Source organism: Pseudophryne corroboree, chromosome 3, assembly GCF_028390025.1.
Source record: "Pseudophryne corroboree isolate aPseCor3 chromosome 3, aPseCor3.hap2, whole genome shotgun sequence".
Classification (NCBI taxonomy): domain Eukaryota; kingdom Metazoa; phylum Chordata; class Amphibia; order Anura; family Myobatrachidae; genus Pseudophryne; species Pseudophryne corroboree.
This window is the reverse complement of record NC_086446.1, coordinates 591029398-591055405: the sequence shown is the minus strand read 5'-3', so window position 1 is coordinate 591055405 and position 26008 is coordinate 591029398. Positions and strand designations below refer to the sequence as shown.

At 46.5% G+C, this 26008-nt stretch overlaps 1 protein-coding gene and 1 long non-coding RNA gene across 2 annotated transcripts in view; one reads left to right on the top strand and one right to left on the bottom strand.

The window, feature by feature from the left end:
* The window catches only part of NPFFR1 (neuropeptide FF receptor 1), an 88184-nt gene extending 87127 nt beyond the window's left edge, over positions 1 to 1057 (bottom strand). Inside the window, exon 1 of the mRNA XM_063963234.1 lies at positions 934 to 1057. Coding sequence (XP_063819304.1) covers positions 934 to 1057 — 124 coding nt within the window. The remainder of the gene's footprint in view (positions 1 to 933) is intronic.
* A 10777-nt stretch (positions 1058 to 11834) lies between these two features.
* The window catches only part of LOC135058054 (uncharacterized), a 47956-nt gene continuing 33782 nt past the window's right edge, over positions 11835 to 26008 (top strand). The window contains exon 1 of the long non-coding RNA XR_010244566.1: positions 11835 to 12048. This is a non-coding gene — a long non-coding RNA (uncharacterized LOC135058054). The remainder of the gene's footprint in view (positions 12049 to 26008) is intronic.

Here is a 26008-nt window from a genome sequence, read left to right as displayed (position 1 = left end):
AGGCTGGGAATGGCTTGTCTAGAGAAGTGGAATCTAGACACAATTTGGTACCGGGGACACAGAACATTAACCAACTGTCTAAATCCCTCTGCACTAATGGTGGATACTGGACGCACGTCTAACACCAGCATAGTTGTTATGGCCTCAGTAATCCGCTTTGCAACTTGGTGACTGCTGTCATATTTCATCTTCCTTGCAAAGGATTGTTGAACAGTCAATTGTTTGGTTGAACAATAAGTAGTCTTCCTGGTCCCCTTCTAGGATGAAGACGATCGACTCCCAGCAGCAGCAGCAGTAGGCGTAGCACTCAAGGATCCTTCAGAGGAATCCCGGATAAGTGAGTAGTCAGTCATGCCTACAAAATGGGATACAGGAGGACGACTTCATATCCTGATTGAGGAGGAGATTGACGCCAAGGAGGATGTTGGTGGTGGGGATTTCTGACACTTGGATCCTACAGAGAAAAAGGATCTAGGTGTCGCCGGACTGTTTATGTTCTTATCCGAAGTTTCGAAATTTGTCAACAACTTGTGATGAACGCGCTTCAAGTGGTGTAACAGGGTGGAAGTTCCTAGGTGGTTAACGTCACTACCTCTACTTACAACGCCTTTACAAAGGCTACAGATAGCTATACAGTGAGCCATTTCAACTGCGGACACACTTGGACTCTCCTCAGAAATTTGTGATATTTTTTAAGGCAATCTTGGTTCCTGTGCGTTTACATGTTTCCTTTTTTTTAGCTCTTCTACAGGAAGGAGGGCTTACTTTCATCTTGATGAGCTGCACAACCACTAGTCATGAACAAAGGCCAAGGCCTTAGCCTTTCCTTGCCACTTTGTGTAGGAATTTAACGTTTCTCTTCAGCTAACTTAAATTTTCTTTTTTTATTTATCACTGTATAATATTGCTTCTTTAACTTTACATGCCCTGTACACCATTGGGCATCGGCCTTAACTGATGACGTTGACGGAATTGCATCGTTGTCATGACTAGTGGTAGCAGCTTCAGCACTATTAGTAGTAAGTGGTTTCTGATCTTTTACTTGTTTCACTTCCATTTCTGCGGTTTTGTGATTGAACGCACAAATCTCTGTCAGCAAAAAATACAATCCGTCGCACACTGAGTATGTAGTAGTAGTAAATATAGTATAGTATTTGTGGCGCACGACTTTGCAATATTTTACTGTATTGTACGTTAACCCACACTTTGTGATTGACACAATCTGTCACACACTGAGGTTATAGTAGTGGTAAATATAGTATAGTACTTGTGGCACACAACTTTGCAATATTTTACTGTATCGTCCGTTAACCAACACTTTGTTATTGATGCAATCCATCACACACTGAGGATATAGTAGTGGTAAATATAGTATAGTACTTGTGGTGCACGACTAGAGATGAGCGGGTTCGGTTTCTCTGAAACCGAACCCGCACGAACTTCATGTTTTTTTCACGGGTCCGAGCAGACTCGGATCCTCCCGCCTTGCTCGGTTAACCCGAGCGCGCCCGAACGTCATCATGACGCTGTCGGATTCTCGCGAGACTCGGATTCTATATAAGGAGCCGCGCGTCGCCGCCATTTTCACACGTGCATTGAGATTGATAGGGAGAGGACGTGGCTGGCGTCCTCTCCATTAGAAATTAGATTAGAAGAGAGAGAGAGATTGTGCAGAGTCAGACAGAGTTTACCACAGTGACCAGTGCAGTTGTTGTTAGTTAACTTTTATTTATTTTAATATAATATATCCGTTCTCTGCTATATCCGTTCTCTGCCTGAAAAAAAACGATACACAGCAGCAGCCAGTCACACAGTGTGACTCAGTCTGTGTGCACTCAGCTCAGCCCAGTGTGCTGCACATCAATGTATAAAAGGCAAAGCTTATAATAATTGTGGGGGAGACTGGGGAGCACTGCAGGTTGTTATAGCAGGAGCCCCCAGGAGTACATAATATTATATTAATTTAAAATTAAACAGTGCACACTTTTGCTGCAGGAGTGCCACTGCCAGTGTGACTAGTGGTGACCAGTGCCTGACCACCAGTATAGTAGTATATTGTTGTATGTATTGTATACTATCTCTTTATCAACCAGTCTATATTAGCAGCAGACACAGTACAGTGCGGTAGTTCACGGCTGTGGCTACCTCTGTGTCGGCAGTCGGAACTCGGCAGGCAGTCCGTCCATCCATAATTGTATTACAATATATACCACCTAACCGTGGTATTTTTTTTTCTTTCTTTATACCGTCGTCATAGTGTCATACTAGTTGTTACGAGTATACTACTATCTCTTTATCAACCAGTGTACAGTGCGGTAGTTCACGGCTGTGGCTACCTCTGTGTCGGCAGTCGGCAGGCAGTCCGTCCATCCATAATTGTATTATTATTATAATATATACCACCTAACCGTGGTTTTTTTTTCATTCTTTATACCGTCATAGTGTCATACTAGTTGTTACGAGTATACTACTATCTCTTTATCAACCAGTGTACAGTGCGGTAGTTCACGGCTGTGGCTACCTCTGTGTCGGCAGTCGGCAGGCAGTCCGTCCATCCATAATTGTATTATTATTATAATATATACCACCTAACCGTGGTTTTTTTTTCATTCTTTATACCGTCGTCATAGTGTCATACTAGTTGTTACGAGTATACTACTATCTCTTTATCAACCAGTGTACAGTGCGGTAGTTCACGGCTGTGGCTACCTCTGTGTCGGCAGTCGGCAGGCAGTCCGTCCATCCATAATTGTATTATTATTATAATATATACCACCTAACCGTGGTTTTTTTTTCATTCTTTATACCGTCGTCATAGTGTCATACTAGTTGTTACGAGTATACTACTATCTCTTTATCAACCAGTGTACAGTGCGGTAGTTCACGGCTGTGGCTACCTCTGTGTCGGCAGTCGGCAGGCAGTCCGTCCATCCATAATTGTATTATCATTATAATATATACCACCTAACTGTGGTATTTTTTTTTTTTTCTTTATACCGTCGTCATAGTGTCATACTAGTTGTTACGAGTATACTACTATCTCTTTATCAACCAGTGTACAGTGCGGTAGTTCACGGCTGTGGCTACCTCTGTGTCGGCAGTCGGCAGGCAGTCCGTCCATCCATAATTGTATTATTATTATAATATATACCACCTAACCGTGGTTTTTTTTTCATTCTTTATACCGTCATAGTGTCATACTAGTTGTTACGAGTATACTACTATCTCTTTATCAACCAGTGTACAGTGCGGTAGTTCACGGCTGTGGCTACCTCTGTGTCGGCAGTCGGCAGGCAGTCCGTCCATCCATAATTGTATTATTATTATAATATATACCACCTAACCGTGGTTTTTTTTTCATTCTTTATACCGTCGTCATAGTGTCATACTAGTTGTTACGAGTATACTACTATCTCTTTATCAACCAGTGTACAGTGCGGTAGTTCACGGCTGTGGCTACCTCTGTGTCGGCAGTCGGCAGGCAGTCCGTCCATCCATAATTGTATTATTATTATAATATATACCACCTAACCGTGGTTTTTTTTTCATTCTTTATACCGTCGTCATAGTGTCATACTAGTTGTTACGAGTATACTACTATCTCTTTATCAACCAGTGTACAGTGCGGTAGTTCACGGCTGTGGCTACCTCTGTGTCGGCAGTCGGCAGGCAGTCCGTCCATCCATAATTGTATTATTATTATAATATATACCACCTAACCGTGGTTTTTTTTTCATTCTTTATACCGTCGTCATAGTGTCATACTAGTTGTTACGAGTATACTACTATCTCTTTATCAACCAGTGTACAGTGCGGTAGTTCACGGCTGTGGCTACCTCTGTGTCGGCAGTCGGCAGGCAGTCCGTCCATCCATAATTGTATTATTATTATAATATATACCACCTAACCGTGGTTTTTTTTTCATTCTTTATACCGTCGTCATAGTGTCATACTAGTTGTTACGAGTATACTACTATCTCTTTATCAACCAGTGTACAGTGCGGTAGTTCACGGCTGTGGCTACCTCTGTGTCGGCAGTCGGCAGGCAGTCCGTCCATCCATAATTGTATTATTATTATAATATATACCACCTAACCGTGTTTTTTTTTTCATTCTTTATACCGTCGTCATAGTGTCATACTAGTTGTTACGAGTATACTACTATCTCTTTATCAACCAGTGTACAGTGCGGTAGTTCACGGCTGTGGCTACCTCTGTGTCGGCAGTCGGCAGGCAGTCCGTCCATCCATAATTGTATTATTATTATAATATATACCACCTAACTGTGGTATTTTTTTTTCTTTCTTTATACCGTCGTCATAGTGTCATACTAGTTGTTACGAGTATACTACTATCTCTTTATCAACCAGTGTACAGTGCGGTAGTTCACGGCTGTGGCTACCTCTGTGTCGGCAGTCGGCAGGCAGTCCGTCCATCCATAATTGTATTATTATTATAATATATACCACCTAACCGTGGTTTTTTTTTCATTCTTTATACCGTCGTCATAGTGTCATACTAGTTGTTACGAGTATACTACTATCTCTTTATCAACCAGTGTACAGTGCGGTAGTTCACGGCTGTGGCTACCTCTGTGTCGGCAGTCGGCAGGCAGTCCGTCCATCCATAATTGTATTATTATTATAATATATACCACCTAACCGTGGTTTTTTTTTCATTCTTTATACCGTCGTCATAGTGTCATACTAGTTGTTACGAGTATACTACTATCTCTTTATCAACCAGTGTACAGTGCGGTAGTTCACGGCTGTGGCTACCTCTGTGTCGGCAGTCGGCAGGCAGTCCGTCCATCCATAATTGTATTATTATTATAATATATACCACCTAACCGTGGTTTTTTTTTCATTCTTTATACCGTCGTCATAGTGTCATACTAGTTGTTACGAGTATACTACTATCTCTTTATCAACCAGTGTACAGTGCGGTAGTTCACGGCTGTGGCTACCTCTGTGTCGGCAGTCGGCAGGCAGTCCGTCCATCCATAATTGTATTATTATTATAATATATACCACCTAACCGTGGTATTTTTTTTTCTTTCTTTATACCGTCGTCATAGTGTCATACTAGTTGTTACGAGTATACTACTATCTCTTTATCAACCAGTGTACAGTGCGGTAGTTCACGGCTGTGGCTACCTCTGTGTCGGCAGTCGGCAGGCAGTCCGTCCATCCATAATTGTATTATTATTATAATATATACCACCTAACCGTGGTTTTTTTATACCACCTAACCGTGGCAGTCCGTCCATAATTGTATACTAGTATCCAATCCATCCATCTCCATTGTTTACCTGAGGTGCCTTTTAGTTCTGCCTATAAAATATGGAGAACAAAAAAGTTGAGGTTCCAAAATTAGGGAAAGATCAAGATCCACTTCCACCTCGTGCTGAAGCTGCTGCCACTAGTCATGGCCGAGACGATGAAATGCCAGCAACGTCGTCTGCCAAGGCCGATGCCCAATGTCATAGTACAGAGCATGTCAAATCCAAAACACCAAATATCAGAAAAAAAAGGACTCCAAAACCTAAACTAAAATTGTCGGAGGAGAAGCGTAAACTTGCCAATATGCCATTTACCACACGGAGTGGCAAGGAACGGCTGAGGCCCTGGCCTATGTTCATGGCTAGTGGTTCAGCTTCACATGAGGATGGAAGCACTCAGCCTCTCGCTAGAAAAATGAAACGACTCAAGCTGGCAAAAGCACAGCAAAGAACTGTGCGTTCTTCGAAATCCCAAATCCACAAGGAGAGTCCAATTGTGTCGGTTGCGATGCCTGACCTTCCCAACACTGGATGTGAAGAGCATGCGCCTTCCACCATTTGCACGCCCCCTGCAAGTGCTGGAAGGAGCACCCGCAGTCCAGTTCCTGATAGTGAGATTGAAGATGTCAGTGTTGAAGTCCACCAGGATGAGGAGGATATGGGTGTTGCTGGCGCTGGGGAGGAAATTGACAAGGAGGATTCTGATGGTGAGGTGGTTTGTTTAAGTCAGGCACCCGGGGAGACACCTGTTGTCCGTGGGACGAATATGGCCGTTGACATGCCAGGTGAAAATACCAAAAAAATCAGCTCTTCGGTGTGGAGGTATTTCACCAGAAATGCGGACAACAGGTGTCAAGCCGTGTGTTCCCTTTGTCAAGCTGTAATAAGTAGGGGTAAGGACGTTAACCACCTCGGAACATCCTCCCTTATACGTCACCTGCAGCGCATTCATAATAAGTCAGTGACAAGTTCAAAAACTTTGGGTGACAGCGGAAGCACTCCACTGACCAGTAAATCCCTTCCTCTTGTAACCAAGCTCACGCAAACCACCCCACCAACTCCCTCAGTGTCAATTTCCTCCTTCCCCAGGAATGCCAATAGTCCTGCAGGCCATGTCACTGGCAATTCTGACGATTCCTCTCCTGCCTGGGATTCCTCCGATGCATCCTTGCGTGTAACGCCTACTGCTGCTGGCGCTGCTGTTGTTGCTGCTGGGAGTCGATGGTCATCCCAGAGAGGAAGTCGTAAGACCACTTTTACTACTTCCACCAAGCAATTGACTGTCCAACAGTCATTTGCGAGGAAGATTAAATATCACAGCAGTCATCCTACTGCAAAGCGGATAACTGAGGCCTTGACATCCTGGGTGGTGAGAAACGTGGTTCCGGTATCCATCATTACTGCAGAGCCAACTAAAGACTTGTTGGAGGTACTGTGTCCCCGGTACCAAATACCATCTAGGTTCCATTTCTCTAGGGTTGCGATTCCGAAAATGTACACAGACCTCAGAAAAAGAGTCACCAGTGTCCTAAAAAATGCAGCTGTACCCAATGTCCACTTAACCACGGACATGTGGACAAGTGGAGCAGGGCAGGGTCAGGACTATATGACTGTGACAGCCCACTGGGTAGATGTATGGACTCCCGCCGCAAGAACAGCAGCGGCGGCACCAGTAGCAGCATCTCGCAAACGCCAACTCGTTCCTAGGCAGGCTACGCTTTGTATCACCGGTTTCCAGAATACGCACACAGCTGAAAACCTCTTACGGCAACTGAGGAAGATCATCGCGGAATGGCTTACCCCAATTGGACTCTCCTGTGGATTTGTGGCATCGGACAACGCCAGCAATATTGTGCGTGCATTACATCTGGGCAAATTCCAGCACGTCCCATGTTTTGCACATACCTTGAATTTGGTGGTGCAGAATTTTTTAAAAAACGACAGGGGCGTGCAAGAGATGCTGTCGGTGGCCAGAAAAATTGCGGGACACTTTCGGCGTACAGGCAGCACGTACAGAAGACTGGAGCACCACCAAAAACGCCTGAACCTGCCCTGCCATCATCTGAAGCAGGAGGTGGTAACGAGGTGGAATTCAACCCTCTATATGCTTCAGAGGTTGGAGGAGCAGCAAAAGGCCATTCAAGCCTATACAACTGACCACGATATAGGAGGTGGAATGCACCTGTCTCAAGCGCAGTGGAGAATGATTTCAACGTTGTGCAAGGTTCTGCAACCTTTTGAACTTGCCACACGTGAAGTCAGTTCAGACACTGCCAGCCTGAGTCAGGTCATTCCCCTCATCAGGCTTTTGCAGAAGAAGCTGGAGACATTGAAGGAGGAGCTAAGACAGAGCGATTCCGCTAGGCATGTGGGACTTGTGGATGGAGCCCTTAATTCGCTTAACAAGGATTCACGGGTGGTCAATCTGTTGAAATCAGAGCACTACATTTTGGCCACCGTGCTCGATCCTAGATTTAAAACCTACCTTGGATCTCTCTTTCCGGCGCACACAAGTCTGCTGGGTTTCAAAGACCTGCTGGTGAGAAAATTGTCAAGCCAAGCGGAACGCGACCTGTCAACATCTCCTCCTTCACATTCTCCCGCAACTGGGGCTGCGAGGAAAAGGCTCAGAATTCCGAGCCCACCCGCTGGCGGTGATGCAGGGCAGTCTGGAGCGACTGCTGATGCTGACATCTGGTCCGGACTGAAGGACCTGACAACCATTACGGACATGTCGTCTACTGTCACTGCATATGATTCTATCACCATTGATAGAATGGTGGAGGATTATATGAGTGACCGCATCCAAGTAGGCACGTCACACAGTCCGTACTTATACTGGCAGGAAAAAGAGGCAATTTGGAGGCCCTTGCACAAACTGGCTTTATTCTACCTAAGTTGCCCTCCCACAAGTGTGTACTCCGAAAGAGTGTTTAGTGCCGCCGCTCACCTTGTCAGCAATCGGCGTACGAGGTTACATCCAGAAAATGTGGAGAAGATGATGTTCATTAAAATGAATTATAATCAATTCCTCCGCGGAGACATTGACCAGCAGCAATTGCCTCCACAAAGTACACAGGGAGCTGACATGGTGGATTCCAGTGGGGACGAATTGATAATCTGTGAGGAGGGGGATGTACACGGTGATATATCGGAGGATGATGATGAGGTGGACATCTTGCTTCTGTAGAGCCAGTTTGTGCAAGGAGAGATTAATTGCTTCTTTTTTGGTGGGGGTCCAAACCAACCCGTCATTTCAGTCACAGTCGTGTGGCAGACCCTGTCACTGAAATGATGGGTTGGTTAAAGTGTGCATGTCCTGTTTTGTTTATACAACATAAGGGTGGGTGGGAAGGGCCCAAGGACAATCCTCTTTTTTCTTTTATTTTTCTTTGCGTCATGTGCTGTTTGGGGAGGGTTTTTTGGAAGGGACATCCTGCGTGACACTGCAGTGCCACTCCTAGATGGGCCCGGTGTTTGTGTCGGCCACTAGGGTCGCTTATCTTTCTCACACAGCTACCTCATTGCACCTCTTTTTTTCTTTGCGTCATGTGCTGTTTGGGGAGGGTTTTTTGGAAGGGACATCCTGCGTGACACTGCAGTGCCACTCCTAGATGGGCCCGGTGTTTGTGTCGGCCACTAGGGTCGCTTATCTTTCTCACACAGTCAGCTACCTCATTGCGCCTCTTTTTTTCTTTGCGTCATGTGCTGTTTGGGGAGGGTTTTTTGGAAGGGACATCCTGCGTGACACTGCAGTGCCACTCCTAGATGGGCCCGGTGTTTGTGTCGGCCACTAGGGTCGCTTATCTTTCTCACACAGTCAGCTACCTCATTGCGCCTCTTTTTTTCTTTGCGTCATGTGCTGTTTGGGGAGGGTTTTTTGGAAGGGACATCCTGCGTGACACTGCAGTGCCACTCCTAGATGGGCCCGGTGTTTGTGTCGGCCACTAGGGTCGCTAATCTTACTCACACAGCTACCTCATTGCGCCTCTTTTTTTCTTTGCGTCATGTGCTGTTTGGGGAGGGTTTTTTGGAAGGGACATCCTGCGTGACACTGCAGTGCCACTCCTAGATGGGCCCGGTGTTTGTGTCGGCCACTAGGGTCGCTTATCTTACTCACACAGCGACCTCGGTGCAAATTTTAGGACTAAAAATAATATTGTGAGGTGTGATGTGTTCAGAATAGGCTGAAAATGAGTGTAAATTATGTTTTTTGAGGTTAATAATACTTTGGTATCAAAATTACCCCCAAATTCTATGATTTAAGCTGTTTTTTAGGGTTTTTTGAAAAAAACACCCGAATCCAAAACACACCCGAATCCGACAAAAAAAATTCGGTGAGGTTTTGCCAAAACGCGGTCGAACCCAAAACACGGCCGCGGAACCGAACCCAAAACCAAAACACAAAACCCGAAAAATTTCCGGCGCTCATCTCTATGCACGACTTTGCAATATTTTACTGTATCGTACGTTAACCCACACTTTGTGATTGACGCAATCTGTCACACACTGAGGTTATAGTAGTGGTAAATATAGTATAGTACTTGTGGCACACAACTTTGCAATATTTTACTGTTTCGTCCGTTAACCCACACTTTGTTATTGATGCAATCCATCACACACTGAGGATATAGTAGTGGTAAATATAGTATAGTACTTGTTGTGGTGCACGACTTTGCAATATTTTACTGTATCGTACGTTAACCCACACTTTGTGGTTGACGCAATCCATCACACACTGGGTTTGGACAGAGCACCCTATACACAGCACACCTATATACAGCCACAGTATGCAGAGAACCCCTACACAGCCCCTAACAGAGCACACCTACACACAGCCACAGTATATTTGCAGCACCGCAGCACCCCTATACAATACAGTGCACAGCCCCTATACAGTACACAGCCCCTTGTATTCCCTACAGCAGCCCCCAAAGCTTCCACAATCCCTCTGCTGCAAGTCCCCTGCCCCCTTCCCTACAGCAGCCCCAAAAACGTACACAACCCCCAAGTCTCCTGCCTCCGTCCCTATCGTGTCTGCCTAACCTGTTTTCACTTTAAGCATGTTTTTTTTTTAAATCGCACACAGCATGGACACGTCTGCACTGTGCAGAGTGAAGATGACGCCGAGCCGCTGGGTCTATTTACAGAATCCAAAACCCGCAAGGGATCCGACAGTGGGATGATGACATTTTGCCTCGATTACGTCATCGAGGTGGGCGGGAAAACCCGAGTGGGGCTCGTATCCCGGCAAGTCCGGGTGCGCTCGGTTCTCTGAGAACTGAACGCGCTCATCTCCATACTATACACTTAAGTATAAAAGGGAACGGTAGTTAGGAGTATCTTGTAGCATCTTATTTTGAAGAATATTGGAGGCATCAATACAGTAAGTAGCAGAAGTAGCAACAGCAAGATTCTGGTATTAAAGATGATTAATCATTTTAAAATTGGTCAGAAGAATATAGACCTCATTCAACATTTTGTGTAGTGGGGGGCATATTGTGCACATTTCTCTTGTGAAATGGGACCTAAGAGAATACACATGGAAATCTCCACTACCACACCACAGCAGTGGCAGAGCTAGCAAGTGGTGGGCACAGATGCAAAATAGAATTTGCTCTCCCCCCCTCCCCGCCCAATGAAACAAAACAAGAGGTGAGGATGTGTCCCTCAGATCTCTATTGTTGCTATATCCACATAGTAACAGTGGAAACCTGAGAAGGGTCGGATTGATCCACAGGGTCACAGAGGAAACCCCTGGTGGACCCCACTGCCTAAGTGCCCACCCCTTCATTTAGGGATCAGGCATACCTCCCAACTTTCTAAATACCTAAAGAGGGACACACGCGCGGCGAAGCTGCGCTCCCGAAATGGGGCGTGGCTTATTGAAAAGTGGGCATGGCTTCGCGGGAGGACCCGTGATCACGAGCCACGCCCCCCCCCCCCCCCCCGTTTTCGTCACTGAAGGGGCATGCCCAGCACTCTGTGAGCTGCTGGCATGCCTCCTCTCCTCCTGTCTTCAGTGATTAGACACTGTTCTATTCACCGCTGCTCTGCTAAGCAGGGTAGCGATGACAGAAGCCTCCCGACTGCCCCCCCCCACACATCGCGGGACACTACGGCCCCCGGGTGGGACAGCGGGACAGTCCCAAAAAAACGTGACTGTCCCGCGAAAATCGGGACAGTTGGGAGGTATGGATTAGGTTCCAGAATATACACTTGTGCACTTGAATTATACATTATACATACAGCAGGGCCGCAACTAGGGTGGGCTAGGGGGGCATGTGACCTGGGCGCCGCATTGGAGGGGGCGCCATCATGATCAGTTTAATTCCGCAAACACCCCTCCTTATCTGCATCGTCCATTACAGCTCGTTATGCAGCCGCAGCAGCTAGTAGAGTCTGGAGCTTGTGCTCCAGACTCTACTAGCTGCTGCGTCTGCCTAACAAGCCGAGCACAAAGCATTGCTGTGATTAAAGTGAAAATAAACTACAGCTCCCAGCAGCCCTTGCTGCGGGAGCTGTAGTTTACTTTCACTTTCTTCTATGCAGTCGCCCGCCCCGGCAGAGCCAGATAGAGGGGACACAGGGAACAAGCTAACTCCCCAGCCTCCCTCCAGCTGCCTTTCATAGTCACAGCAGTGCTGAGCTGAATAAGAAGATTTAGCCGAAAGGGGGCGGGGCTACACGGCACTGTACACAGTGCCAGTCCAGCAAGCAGCATGGGAGACAGAAGCTCACTGTGTAGCAGCAGAAGACTCTAAACAGTGAGTGTGACAAAGGGAAGGGGCACTGTATGTGTGTGTGTGACTACTATATATTTGTGTGACTGTACATGAGTATGTGTGTGTACATATATGTGTGCCTGTATGTATACATGTGTGACTATGTATACAGGTGTGTGACTATATGTGAGTGAATGCATGCGTGTGTGTATGTGTCTACGTATGGAACAGTATGTATGTGTACAGATGTGTAAATTTACGTATATTTATCAATATATGGGTTATCTCCTCTTTTTTTCTCTATCCGTAGCCCAAATAAATGGGAAGAGAATCTAGACGCTACCAAATAAATGGCCAGCTAGCCCCCCCCCCCCCCCTTCCTCTCATAAGAAGCTGTGCGGCAGCTACCAGCCCTTTGACCTTATGTAGGTTTATATATATATATATATATATATATATATATAGTACACAGCACGGAATGGCACTCCCATATAACCAGAGATGCAGCTTGCTCCGGTGCCCTGCGTCAGTCACAGCTGAAGAATATGCACAAAAGAAAGCCGGCACTCGTAGAGACTTTTAAACAAGACAAAGATGCAGTATCTTAAGCCAACGTTTCAGGGCTGTGCCCTTTTATCAAGACCAACTGTATATACAACAAACACACACATTTATACATTACCAGTGACACCTCATGTGCAGACGACCGCCGCTCTCCGAGAGACCCGATGACGTCATGGGCGCGCTCCGGCGCCGGCGACCCGGCGTCACCAGGGGGCGTGGTGTAAACGCAGTGTAACCATCACCATAGAAACAAGTGTACGGATGCTGGAATAGGATAAACAGGAACAGTCTAGCATGAATGGGGGGCACCGCATTATACTTAGCTAAACGGCCAATGTTAGACATAGCTACATAAGAGGCTAAATAAGTGGCTGAGACCAAGGGAATGAGACACAAGCATTAAAGTGTAAGACATTAAACATATTGATGGCGCAAACTCTGATATAATAACATAGATATGATCCTGTATGGTCATATTAAAAAGCATTAGGCAAAGGCTGTCAATATATGTCTAGTTATATGGGGGTTAAATGGGAACGGCTATGCAGAGGGAACTACTACAAACTAGGTGTGTAATCGGATTTATAAGAAACAGGTATAGGACAAAATGTCATTAAGCCCAAACGGTTTGACCGTTTGGAGGGTGTGGATCCAGCGGGATTCCTTTTGTAGTAAGCGTCGACCTCGATTAGCACCCCTGGAATTCTCAGGGACTCCATCGATTATTTTATATCGGATGGAGGCCAGATTATGTTGCAGTTCTTTGAAATGACGGGCGACGGGTTGGTCAGACCCGCGTCCTTCCAATGCGGCCCGTATACTGGAGCGATGTAAGGCAATACGTTCCTTAAATTGTCGTATAGTTTTCCCTATGTAGAGGAGCCCACACGGGCATTTGATGTAGTATATTACGTATCGGCTGGAGCAAGTGAAAGGTTGGGTGATACTGAACCTTTTGCCTGATCTAGGGTGGTAAAAGGAGTCACCAGTCTCCAAGCTGCTGCAAGTGGTGCAGCCTAGGCACTTATAATTCCCTGCTTTGCGAGAGAGGAAGTGAGTTGGTGCTGCAGGTTTCATCTTTGTGATGTCATTGTGGACCACAATGTCTTTAATATTTTTCCCCCTACGAAATGAGGGTAGGATCGAGGATTTGGTGAGTCTAGGCAAATGCTTGTCTTGTGCAATAATAGGCCATAGACGTTTAGCTGTTTTCATGGCTGTGGTGCTGATGGTGGAGAAATCCTGCGGCCAGGCGATCCGGTCCTGTTGATGCCTTTTAGTAGTGTTGAGGAAAAGGTTCGTGCGATCCTGTTGCAAAACTCTCTCTTTGGCTTTCTTTAAGTAATGCCATTTGTACCCTCTATTGAGGAATTTACGGGCCATCAGGTCGATTTGAAAAATGGCATCTGACCGATCACTACATATTCGTAGAATTCTCATGAATTGAGAATATGGCAGGCCCCACTTAAGTGCCGAAGGATGGAAACTGGCTGCATGTAGGGAGGTGTTTCTGTCCGTTTCTTTTACAAACAGAGAGGTATGTAGCCTGTGGGCATCATCCTGTCTGATTGAGACGTCTAAATAATTAATTTGCTCAAAGCTGTAGGTATACGTAAATTTAATGGATGCATCCATTGTGTTAATGTCCTGCATAGCCTTTATGAAGTTATCTTCTGTATCCGCCCATAAGATGAAGATGTCGTCGATATAACGGAAATAGGCTTTAATCTTGTGTGCAATGATCGAATTTGACAAAAATAAATCTTGTTCCACCTCGCACATGAAAAGGTTGGCTAGACTCGGAGCCACACAAGACCCCATCGCGCATCCGGACCTTTGTAGGTAGATACGACCATCAAACATGAAATAATTGCGGGTCAAGGTCAATTCGAGCAGCTGGATGAAAAAATTGATTTCTGGGCCTGTGTAGTTGCTGTTGCATGAGATGGCCCTCTTAATGGCCTGTAGGCCACGTTGGTGCGGAATATTGATATAAAGACTGACCACATCGACTGTGCACATGAGGAGTCTCTCTGGGAGTGGAGTGAGGGTAGCCAACTTGGATAGGAATGCTGTGGTGTCCTTTAAACAAGTGGGTTGACTTTGTACAACAGGCTGAATAAAGTGGTCCAAATATTTGGACACCATGTAGTATAAAGAATCGCGGGCAGCGATTATCGGACGTCCCGGAGGACTAACGGGATTCTTGTGGAGCTTTGGTATGGTATAGAGCACCGGGATAATGGGCCAATCTTGTGTGAGTGCTTCTTTAATTTTATTATCAATGAGATGTTCCTGATTTGCTTGCTGTAAGATGTCATCCAGCTCCCTTTTATACTCCACCGTGGGGTCAGTTGACAGTAGTAAATACGTAGCTGTCACAACTGAGGGCCTGAGCTGACGGGAGGCAGCCTCAGTTGTAGGGGCTGAGATGTACCGGAACCTGGGAGGTTGTATCAGACCCCTGGACATGTAAGTAACATGAATAATAACTGCCCGAAGGCGTGACCACGACAACTTGGATAAAAGTCAATGATGTTTATTATGACAACTCCGCAACACAGCAGCAGTAAAAGAAAACGTAAAAGTCAGCAAAGAATAAATACAGTTCCTGGGTACTACAGGATGGCAGGAGCCACAGGGCACTGGTAGTGTGAGATAGTTCTTATGATCTTCTAGATGGAAAGTCCTTACCAGGCCCGACTGTAGCAATGGAGATAACCCAGGATTGTGCCAGCTGGTGTTCCAGGAAAAGCTGGGTTGCTGAAGATAAAACAGCTGCTGTGGATACTGGCTGGAACCAGACTGTTGTTAGCACGGAGTGGATACTGGCTGGAACCAGTTAAATAATAAATGAACTTGGGAGCGATGAAATATGAACTGAAATGTAGAACTTGAGAGCGGAGAAATAATAATACCGGTGGAGAGTGGTAAAGTGTAGAAAGGACACCGGCCCTTTAAGGGAAGCTGTACTCTGCTGGAAGCTGAGCTGGAAGCAGGTAATGTTGTAGCTGGAAACAGATGAATCCACAATGGATTGGAGAGTCAGGCTACACCGCAGGTGGAATGCTGGTGCGGGTCTCTATGGTGGAAGTCTTGAGACAGGAGCTGGAACCTGGAAGACAATCACAGGAGAGAGACAAACAGGAACTAGGTTTGACAACCAAAGCACTGACGCCTTCCTTGCTCAGGCACAGTGTATTTATACCTGCAGCAAGGAAGGGATTGGCTAGGCAATTATGCAGATTATCAATACTGAGAACAGATTGGTGGAAATGATCAGCTGACAGAATCCAAGATGGCTGCGCCCATGCAGACACTTGGAGGGAAGTTTGGTTTGTAATCCATGTGGTAATGAAAACAGTAATGGCGGCGCCGGCCACCGGAGACAGGAGGCGCCAGGCTGACAGATGCACATCCAACCACGCGGACACAGCGGAGGCCGCGGCTGACGTAATCGCCATTCAGACACTCTGCATGCAGAAGTTCAGGGACGGCGGCGGAGGCCGCGGAAGACGCCATGCCAGGTGTAATATGGCGCTTACTGTGACAGCGTCCCAGAGTGACAGGAGAGGATACAGGAATGTACACATCAGGATAACAGATGGAATCCGGTCCTGGAGCGCTGAGCCAGCCTTAGGAGGCATCTGATGGGTAAGAAATGGCGTCCAGATACCCGGATCGTGACAGCACCCCCCCCTTTAGGAGTGGCCCCAGGACACTTCTTTGGCTTTTGAGGAAACTTGGAATGGAATCTCCGGACCAAGGCAGGAGCATGGACATCAGAAGCATTGGTCCATGAACGTTCCTCAGGACCATAACCTTTCCAGTCAATAAGATATTGTAGTTGACCGTAACGGTGACGTGAGTCCAGGATCTTGGCCACTTCATACTCAACGCCTCGTTGAGTTTGGACTTTCGGAGTTGGAGGAAGTGAGGAATGAAACCGATTCAAGATCAGCGGTTTCAACAGGGAAACATGGAATGTCCTGGGTATTTTTAAGAAGGGAGGCAACTGGAGTCTGTAAGCAACAGGATTGATGACTTGTTCAATCTTGAAAGGACCGATATAGCGAGGTGCAAACTTCATACTGGGAACTCTTAACCTCAAATTCTTCGTGGATAACCATACCCGATCACCCACCTTGAGAGCAGGAACTGCTCGACGCTTCTTATCCGCAAACTTCTTGTACCTGAACGATGCCTTGAGCAGAGCTGATCGTACGCTCTTTCAGATATTGGCAAACTGATGCAAGGTGATATCCACTGCGGGAACAGAAGTTGCTGGAAGCGGTTGGAACTCAGGGACTTTAGGGTGGAATCCAAAGTTAGTGAAGAATGGTGTTGAAGCAGATGAAGAATGATACTGGTTGTTATGACAGAACTCGGCCCAGGGAAGTAATTGAACCCAGTCATCTTGAGAGGAGGACACATAGATGCGGAGGAAGGCCTCCAAGTCCTGATTCACCCTCTCGGTTTGACCATTGGTCTGAGGATGGTAAGCCGTGGAAAACTTTAGCTTGACTTGGAGGACTTGACATAAACTTCGCCAGAATTTGGCTGTGAATTGAACTCCTCGATCTGAGATAATTTCTTCAGGAAGACCGTGGAGTCGGAAGATCTCTTGTATGAATACTTGAGCCAACTTGGAAGCTGACGGAAGACCGGTGAGAGGAATGAAGTGTGCCATCTTGGTGAACCGGTCAACTACCACCCAGATGGTATTGAACCTGTTGCACATGGGTAAGTCTGTAATGAAATCCATCGACAAGTGGGTCCATGGTCGACGGGGAACGGATAGTGGAACCAGTTGCCCCGCAGGCGACTGGCGGGAAACTTTATGTTGGGCACACTTTGGGCAAGATGCAATAAACTCCAAGACGTCCTTTTTCAGAGTTGGCCACCAATAGGACCTAGAGATAAACTCCAGGGTTTTTTGGATACCTGTATGTCCGGCAAAACGGGAAGCATGGGCCCAATGCATGAGCTTCTTCCTTAGCATCGGCTTCACAAAACTTTTCCCTGATGGGGGCGTAGAGTCCATCCCTACCGTGGAGAATGCCAACGGATTTATAATAGGATGCTTGTCTGAAGACTCTGACTCATTTTCTTGCTCCCATGAGCGGGAAAGGGCATCGGCCTTGCGATTCTGAGAGCCCGGACAGAACTGGAGTTTAAAGTCGAACCTGGAAAAGAAAAGTGCCCATCTGGCCTGACGAGGGTTGAGACATTGTGCGCCCTTCAGGTATAAAAGGTTCTTGTGGTCTGTAAGTATGGTGATTGAATGAGAAGCTCCCTCCAACAGATACCTCCACTCTTCTAGAGCGAGCTTGATGGCTAGCAACTCCTGGTCGCCAATGGCATAGTTGCGCTCAGCTGGGGAGAACTTCCGGGAGAAGAAACTGCAAGGGTGTAAATGGCCATCTTTAGCCCTCTGAGATAACACCGCTCCTACTCCAACGGAGGAGGCATCCACCTCTAAGATGAAAGGAGAGTCGATGTCAGGCTGTTTCAGAACAGGCGCAGAGATGAACCTTTGTTTTAAAAGATGAAATGCTTGCATGGCTTCTTCAGACCACTTGGACGGGTTAGCACCCTTCTTAGTGAAAGCAGTAATAGGCGCCACAATGGTGGAAAAGTCTCGTATAAACTTTCGGTAATAGTTGGCGAACCCTAAGAACCTCTGGACCCATTTGAGGGTTAAGGGTACCGGCCAATTTTGGATTGCTTGTAGTTTCTCAGGATCCATCTCTAGTCCGGAACCGGACACAATGTACCCTAGAAACGGAATGGACTTGACTTCAAAGACGCATTTTTCTAATTTGCAATAGAGATGATTGACACGGAGACGGGACAGAACCTCTTTAACCCAAAAACGATGTTCCTCTAAATCGTTGGCAAAAATGAGGATATCGTCTAGATAGACCACGACATGACGGTATAGAATGTCTCTGAAGATCTCATTGACAAAATGCTGGAAGACAGCTGGAGCATTGCTCAATCCGAAGGGCATGACGAGGTACTCATAATGTCCGTCACGGGTGTTAAAGGCGGTCTTCCACTCGTCACCCTCACGGATCCGGATGAGATTGTATGCACCTCGCAAGTCCAGCTTTGTAAAGATGGTAGCTCCGCTAACTCTGTCAAAGAGCTCAGTAATCAGGGGTAAAGGATAACGGTTCTTGATGGTAATGTCGTTCAAACCTCTGTAGTCGATGCACGGCCGCAGACCACCATCTTTCTTTTTTACAAAAAAGAAGCCTGCGCCGGCTGGAGAAGAAGAAGGTCGAATGAACCCCTTTGCTAGGTTCTCTTTAATATATTCCTCCATAGAATGCGTCTCAGGCAGAGACAACGGATAAGTTCGGCCTCGAGGTGGAACCTTCCCTGGAACGAGATCAATCGGACAGTCCCATTCTCTATGAGGAGGAAGGATATCAGCAGAAGCTTTACTGAACACATCCGTGAAATCTTGATATGGAGGAGGTGGAACATCAGACGACCTGGGGGAGGAAGAACAGACAGGCAAAACTTTAAACAAACATGTCTCAGCACAGGAGGAACCCCATGCCAGGATTTGCGTAGTCGTCCAATCAATTGTAGGATTGTGAAGACGGAGCCATGGAAGGCCCAGGACCACAGGATGTGTGGCTCTTGGAATCACTAAAAAAGAAATAAGTTCGGAATGAAGAACTCCCACTCTCAGACGAACTGGTAGAGTCCTTAAAGAAATAACTGCATCAAAAATTTTGCTGCCATCCACGGCAGTTAAAGAAATGGACGAAGGAAGTCTCTCGGTGGGTAGGGACCACCGTTTAACATAGGCTTCGGTAATAAAGTTCCCAGCTGCTCCGGAATCAAGGAGGGCAATGACGTTCCGATAACGTTGAGCAACTTGAAGCGAGACTGGGAGATTACAATCTTGAGGAGATGGAGAGGAGATCATTACTCCTAGCCGGCCCTCTCCTTGGCGAGTTAGGATTTGGAGTTTCCCGGACGTTTGGGACAGGCATTAATGGTGTGAGACGGAGCTGCACAATAGAGACAGAGAAACTCGGAGAGACGTCTTCGGCGCTCAGCAGGAGTTAAACGGAAACGGCCAAGTTGCATGGGCTCATCTTTAGATGGTGACAGTTGACGAGGAGGAGGAGCAGAAGATTTTGGAGCAGATGATCTTCCACGCTCAGTTGCTCTCTCTCTGAAACGTAAATCAACTTTCATGCAGAGTGAGATTAGCTCATCTAACTTAGAAGGTAAGTCTCTGGTAGCTAACTCATCTTTAATACGCTCAGATAAGCCATGCCAGAATGCAGCATACAGGGCCTCGTCGTTCCATGCCAGTTCGGATGCCAGGATCTGGAACTGTATCAGATATTGTCCTACAGTACGTGACCCCTGGCGTAAACGGAGAATCTCGGATGAAGCTGAGGTTACCCGGCCTGGCTCGTCGAAGATGCGCCTGAATGTTGACACGAAGGCAGTGTAGGAAGATAGCAGGGTGTCGGACCTCTCCCATAACGGTGATGCCCAATCAAGGGCTGAGCCACTGAGAAGAGAAATAATATAGGCAATTTTTGTACGGTCACTGGGAAAATTGCCAGGTTGTAGCTCAAACTGAATCTCACACTGGTTGAGAAATCCCCTGCAGAATCTTGGAGATCCGTCAAATTTTGCTGGCGTTGGAAGATGAAGACGTGGAGCAGAAATGGGTAAGGTGGGTGGGGTTATAGCTGGAGTCACTGTGGTTGACGCACCAGACGCGCCTGATCCACGGAGAGTTGTCTGAATCCCATCCAGCCGAGTAGAGAGATCCTGGAGACAGCGGATGATGTGGCCCTGTGCAGCCTCCTGATGTTCTAGTCGGGCTGCCAGTTCTTGCATCGGCCTGGCCGCTTGATCCTGGTCTCCGGCTGGATTCATTAGGTCAGTGCTTACTGTCACAACTGAGGGCCTGAGCTGACGGGAGGCAGCCTCAGTTGTAGGGGCTGAGATGTACCGGAACCTGGGAGGTTGTATCAGACCCCTGGACATGTAAGTAACATGAATAATAACTGCCCGAAGGCGTGACCACGACAACTTGGATAAAAGTCAATGATGTTTATTATGACAACTCCGCAACACAGCAGCAGTAAAAGAAAACGTAAAAGTCAGCAAAGAATAAATACAGTTCCTGGGTACTACAGGATGGCAGGAGCCACAGGGCACTGGCAGTGTGAGATAGTTCTTATGATCTTCTAGATGGAAAGTCCTTACCAGGCCCGACTGTAGCAATGGAGATAACCCAGGATTGTGCCAGCTGGTGTTCCAGGAAAAGCTGGGTTGCTGAAGATAAAACAGCTGCTGTGGATACTGGCTGGAACCAGACTGTTGTTAGCACGGAGTGGATACTGGCTGGAACCAGTTAAATAATAAATGAACTTGGGAGCGATGAAATATGAACAGAAATGTAGAACTTGAGAGCGGAGAAATAATAATACCGGTGGAGAGTGGTAAAGTGTAGAAAGGACACCGGCCCTTTAAGGGAAGCTGTACTCTGCTGGAAGCTGAGCTGGAAGCAGGTAATGTTGTAGCTGGAAACAGATGAATCCACAATGGATTGGAGAGTCAGGCTACACCGCAGGTGGAATGCTGGTGCGGGTCTCTATGGTGGAAGTCTTGAGACAGGAGCTGGAACCTGGAAGACAATCACAGGAGAGAGACAAACAGGAACTAGGTTTGACAACCAAAGCACTGACGCCTTCCTTGCTCAGGCACAGTGTATTTATACCTGCAGCAAGGAAGGGATTGGCTAGGCAATTATGCAGATTATCAATACTGAGAACAGATTGGTGGAAATGATCAGCTGACAGAATCCAAGATGGCTGCGCCCATGCAGACACTTGGAGGGAAGTTTGGTTTGTAATCCATGTGGTAATGAAAACAGTAATGGCGGCGCCGGCCACCGGAGACAGGAGGCGCCAGGCTGACAGATGCACATCCAACCACGCGGACACAGCGGAGGCCGCGGCTGACGTAATCGCCATTCAGACACTCTGAATGCAGAAGTTCAGGGACGGCGGCGGAGGCCGCGGGAGACGCCATGCCAGGTGTAATATGGCGCTTACTGTGACAGCGTCCCAGAGTGACAGGAGAGGATACAGGAATGTACACATCAGGATAACAGATGGAATCCGGTCCTGGAGCGCTGAGCCAGCCTTAGGAGGCATCTGATGGGTAAGAAATGGCGTCCAGATACCCGGATCGTGACAGTAGCAGTGTCCTGTAATTGTTTGTAGACTTCACTCTTGTATGCGGTGAGGTCCTGGACGACCACTCCCCCGCCTTTGTCGGCCGGGCGTATTACTATGTCTGTATACGTACCCAGATTTTTCAATGCCTGATGTTCAGAATTGGTAAGGTTACCCTTTTGGGGGACGGGTTGCATATCTATGTTGTCATACATGTTGCTCATGTGATTGACAAAACATTTGATGTTCGGGTTGGTAGATGCTGGGTCAAAAGTGGATGGTTTGAATATTGGAGCCAGTGAAGCAGAGGTGATGTTCTCATCTGCAAAGAATTCTTTCAGACGGACTCTCCGTCCGAATTTGAAAAGATCAACTTTATTTTGAAAGACGTCCGTTTTTTTCGTAGGGACGAAGGACGCGCGCCCATGACGTCATCGGGTCTCCCGGAGAGCGGCGGTCGTCTGCACATGAGGTGTCACTGGTAATGTATAAATGTGTGTGTTTGTTGTATATACAGTTGGTCTTGATAAAAGGGCACAGCCCTGAAACGTTGGCTTAAGATACTGCATCTTTGTCTTGTTTAAAAGTCTCTACGAGTGCCGGCATTCTTTTGTGCATATTCTTCAGCTGTGACTGACGCAGGGCACCGGAGCAAGCTGCATCTCTGGTTATATGGGAGTGCCATTCCGTGCTGTGTACTATTATTTCTCTTGCTGGTCTACACCGACTAGAGTGGTTTGGGCACCCCTCACGTATTACAGTTCAAGTCTGGACGATCTTTTTTCCCTCCCCCGTTGTGTTCCCTGGTGGTCTTTGTTTTTAACCACTCGGGTGCTGGACACAATATGTCTTCTGCGGAAGCAGTACCAGGATACAGTAATATTACACTACCGGTGGGAGAAGCATTAGTTCTAACAGACTCGGATGCAGAATCCATTCTTTTTCCAGATAAGTTTCAAGATTCCTGTGGGAGTGAGACTGCAGAACAAATTTTTCTAGCACTCAACAGACTAAAAAAAGTGAAATTGACTTTTATTATCACGGAGTAACTTTATCCGACTATTATCGGGACAAAAAAATTCCACGTGGGTTCCGTATACGTAATACCCCCACCATTGGCCGCCATAACCCAGAGTTCTGCCGGCGCTGGGCGGCGGTACTGAACAAGTGCTCATACGACCTTATCCTCCTGGTGATAGAAGAATCACGGAGAGAATTAAACATTGCCAAAGAAAAAATTGCAGCGTTTGAAGCGACCCACCAGGAGCCGATTAAATCTACCACAGCACAAGAACTGGTCAGTAAGCTGACAGTGGACCTAGACAAATATCGTTCAGAATTGATTCAATTTAAAAAATCCAAACGGGTCACAGTGGATAAAGATTATTTGGAACAAAAGGTCTATGAGTGGGCTTATAATCGTAACCCCACGACTGACAGAAGACCAAAATTCAGACGTCACAGAAAATTTAACTTAGACACTGATAACTCCAGTGCGAGATCTTCCAGTGATACAGAATGTGCAGAGGCAACACAATCAAAAAACTCCAAAAAAACCCCATCGGGGGTGACCACCAGAGCGAAGCGAGCTCCCAAAAAAGGCGCTACACCCGCCGAGGCGGACAGTGGACGAGGAACTACAAAAAAGACCACCAGCAAGAAGACATAGTCTTCAATTTATCAACGCGTATCCTTACTTCTGATGAAATTTCTGTTCTTAATAAAGGACTGTCCTTCGTCCCTACGAAAAAACCGGACGTCTTTCAAAATAAAGTTGATCTTTTCAAATTCGGACGGAGAGTCCGTCTGAAAGAATTCTTTGCAGATGAGAACATCACCTCTGCTTCACTGGCTCCAATATTCAAACCATCCACTTTTGACCCAGCATCTACCAACCCGAACATCAAATGTTTTGTCAATCACATGAGCAACATGTATGACAACATAGATATGCAACCCGTCCCCCAAAAGGGTAACCTTACCAATTCTGAACATCAGGCATTGAAAAATCTGGGTACGTATACAGACATAGTAATACGCCCGGCCGACAAAGGTGGGGGAGTGGTCGTCCAGGACCTCACCGCATACAAGAGTGAAGTCTACAAACAATTACAGGACACTGCTACGTATTTACTACTGTCAACTGACCCCACGGTGGAGTATAAAAGGGAGCTGGATGACATCTTACAGCAAGCAAATCAGGAACATCTCATTGATAATAAAATTAAAGAAGCACTCACACAAGATTGGCCCATTATCCCGGTGCTCTATACCATACCAAAGCTCCACAAGAATCCCGTTAGTCCTCCGAGACGTCCGATAATCGCTGCCCGCGATTCTTTATACTACATGGTGTCCAAATATTTGGACCACTTTCTTCAGCCTGTTGTACAAAGTCAACCCACTTGTTTAAAGGACACCACAGCATTCCTATCCAAGTTGGCTACCCTCACTCCACTCCCAGAGAGACTCCTCATGTGCACAGTCGATGTGGTCAGTCTTTATACCAATATTCCGCACCAACGTGGCCTACAGGCCATTAAGAGGGCCATCTCATGCAACAGCAACTACACAGGCCCAGAAATCAATTTTTTTCATCCAGCTGCTCGAATTGACCTTGACCCGCAATTATTTCATGTTTGATGGTCGTATCTACCTACAAAGGTCCGGATGCGCGATGGGGTCTTGTGTGGCTCCGAGTCTAGCCAACCTTTTCATGTGCGAGGTGGAACAAGATTTATTTTTGTCAAATTCGATCATTGCACACAAGATTAAAGCCTATTTCCGTTATATCGACGACATCTTCATCTTATGGGCGGATACAGAAGATAACTTCATAAAGGCTATGCAGGACATTAACACAATGGATGCATCCATTAAATTTACGTATACCTACAGCTTTGAGCAAATTAATTATTTAGACGTCTCAATCAGACAGGATGATGCCCACAGGCTTCATACCTCTCTGTTTGTAAAAGAAACGGACAGAAACACCTCCCTACATGCAGCCAGTTTCCATCTTTCGGCACTTAAGTGGGGCCTGCCATATTCTCAATTCATGAGAATTCTACGAATATGTAGTGATCGGTCAGATGCCATTTTTCAAATCGACCTGATGGCCCGTAAATTCCTCAATAGAGGGTACAAATGGCATTACTTAAAGAAAGCCAAAGAGAGAGTTTTGCAACAGGATCGCACGAACCTTTTCCTCAACACTACTAAAAGGCATCAACAGGACCGGATCGCCTGGCCGCAGGATTTCTCCACCATCAGCACCACAGCCATGAAAACAGCTAAACGTCTATGGCCTATTATTGCACAAGACAAGCATTTGCCTAGACTCACCAAATCCTCGATCCTACCCTCATTTCGTAGGGGGAAAAATATTAAAGACATTGTGGTCCACAATGACATCACAAAGATGAAACCTGCAGCACCAACTCACTTCCTCTCACGCAAAGCAGGGAATTATAAGTGCCTAGGCTGCACCACTTGCAGCAGCTTGGAGACTGGTGACTCCTTTTACCACCCTAGATCTGGCAAAAGGTTCAGTATCACCCAACCTTTCACTTGCTCCAGCCGATACGTAGTATACTACATCAAATGCCCGTGTGGGCTCCTCTACATAGGGAAAACTATACGACAATTTAAGGAACGTATTGCCTTACATCGCTCCAGTATACGGGCCGCATTGGAAGGACGCGGGTCTGACCAACCCGTCGCCTGTCATTTCAAAGAACTGCAACATAATCTGGCCTCCATCCGATATAAAATAATCGATGGAGTCCCTGAGAATTCCAGGGGTGCTAATCGAGGTCGACGCTTACTACAAAAGGAATCCCGCTGGATCCACACCCTCCAAACGGTCAAACCGTTTGGGCTTAATGACATTTTGTCCTATACCTGTTTCTTATAAATCCGATTACACACCTAGTTTGTAGTAGTTCCCTCTGCATAGCCGTTCCCATTTAACCCCCATATAACTAGACATATATTGACAGCCTTTGCCTAATGCTTTTTAATATGACCATACAGGATCATATCTATGTTATTATATCAGAGTTTGCGCCATCAATATGTTTAATGTCTTACACTTTAATGCTTGTGTCTCATTCCCTTGGTCTCAGCCACTTATTTAGCCTCTTATGTAGCTATGTCTAACATTGGCCGTTTAGCTAAGTATAATGCGGTGCCCCCCATTCATGCTAGAC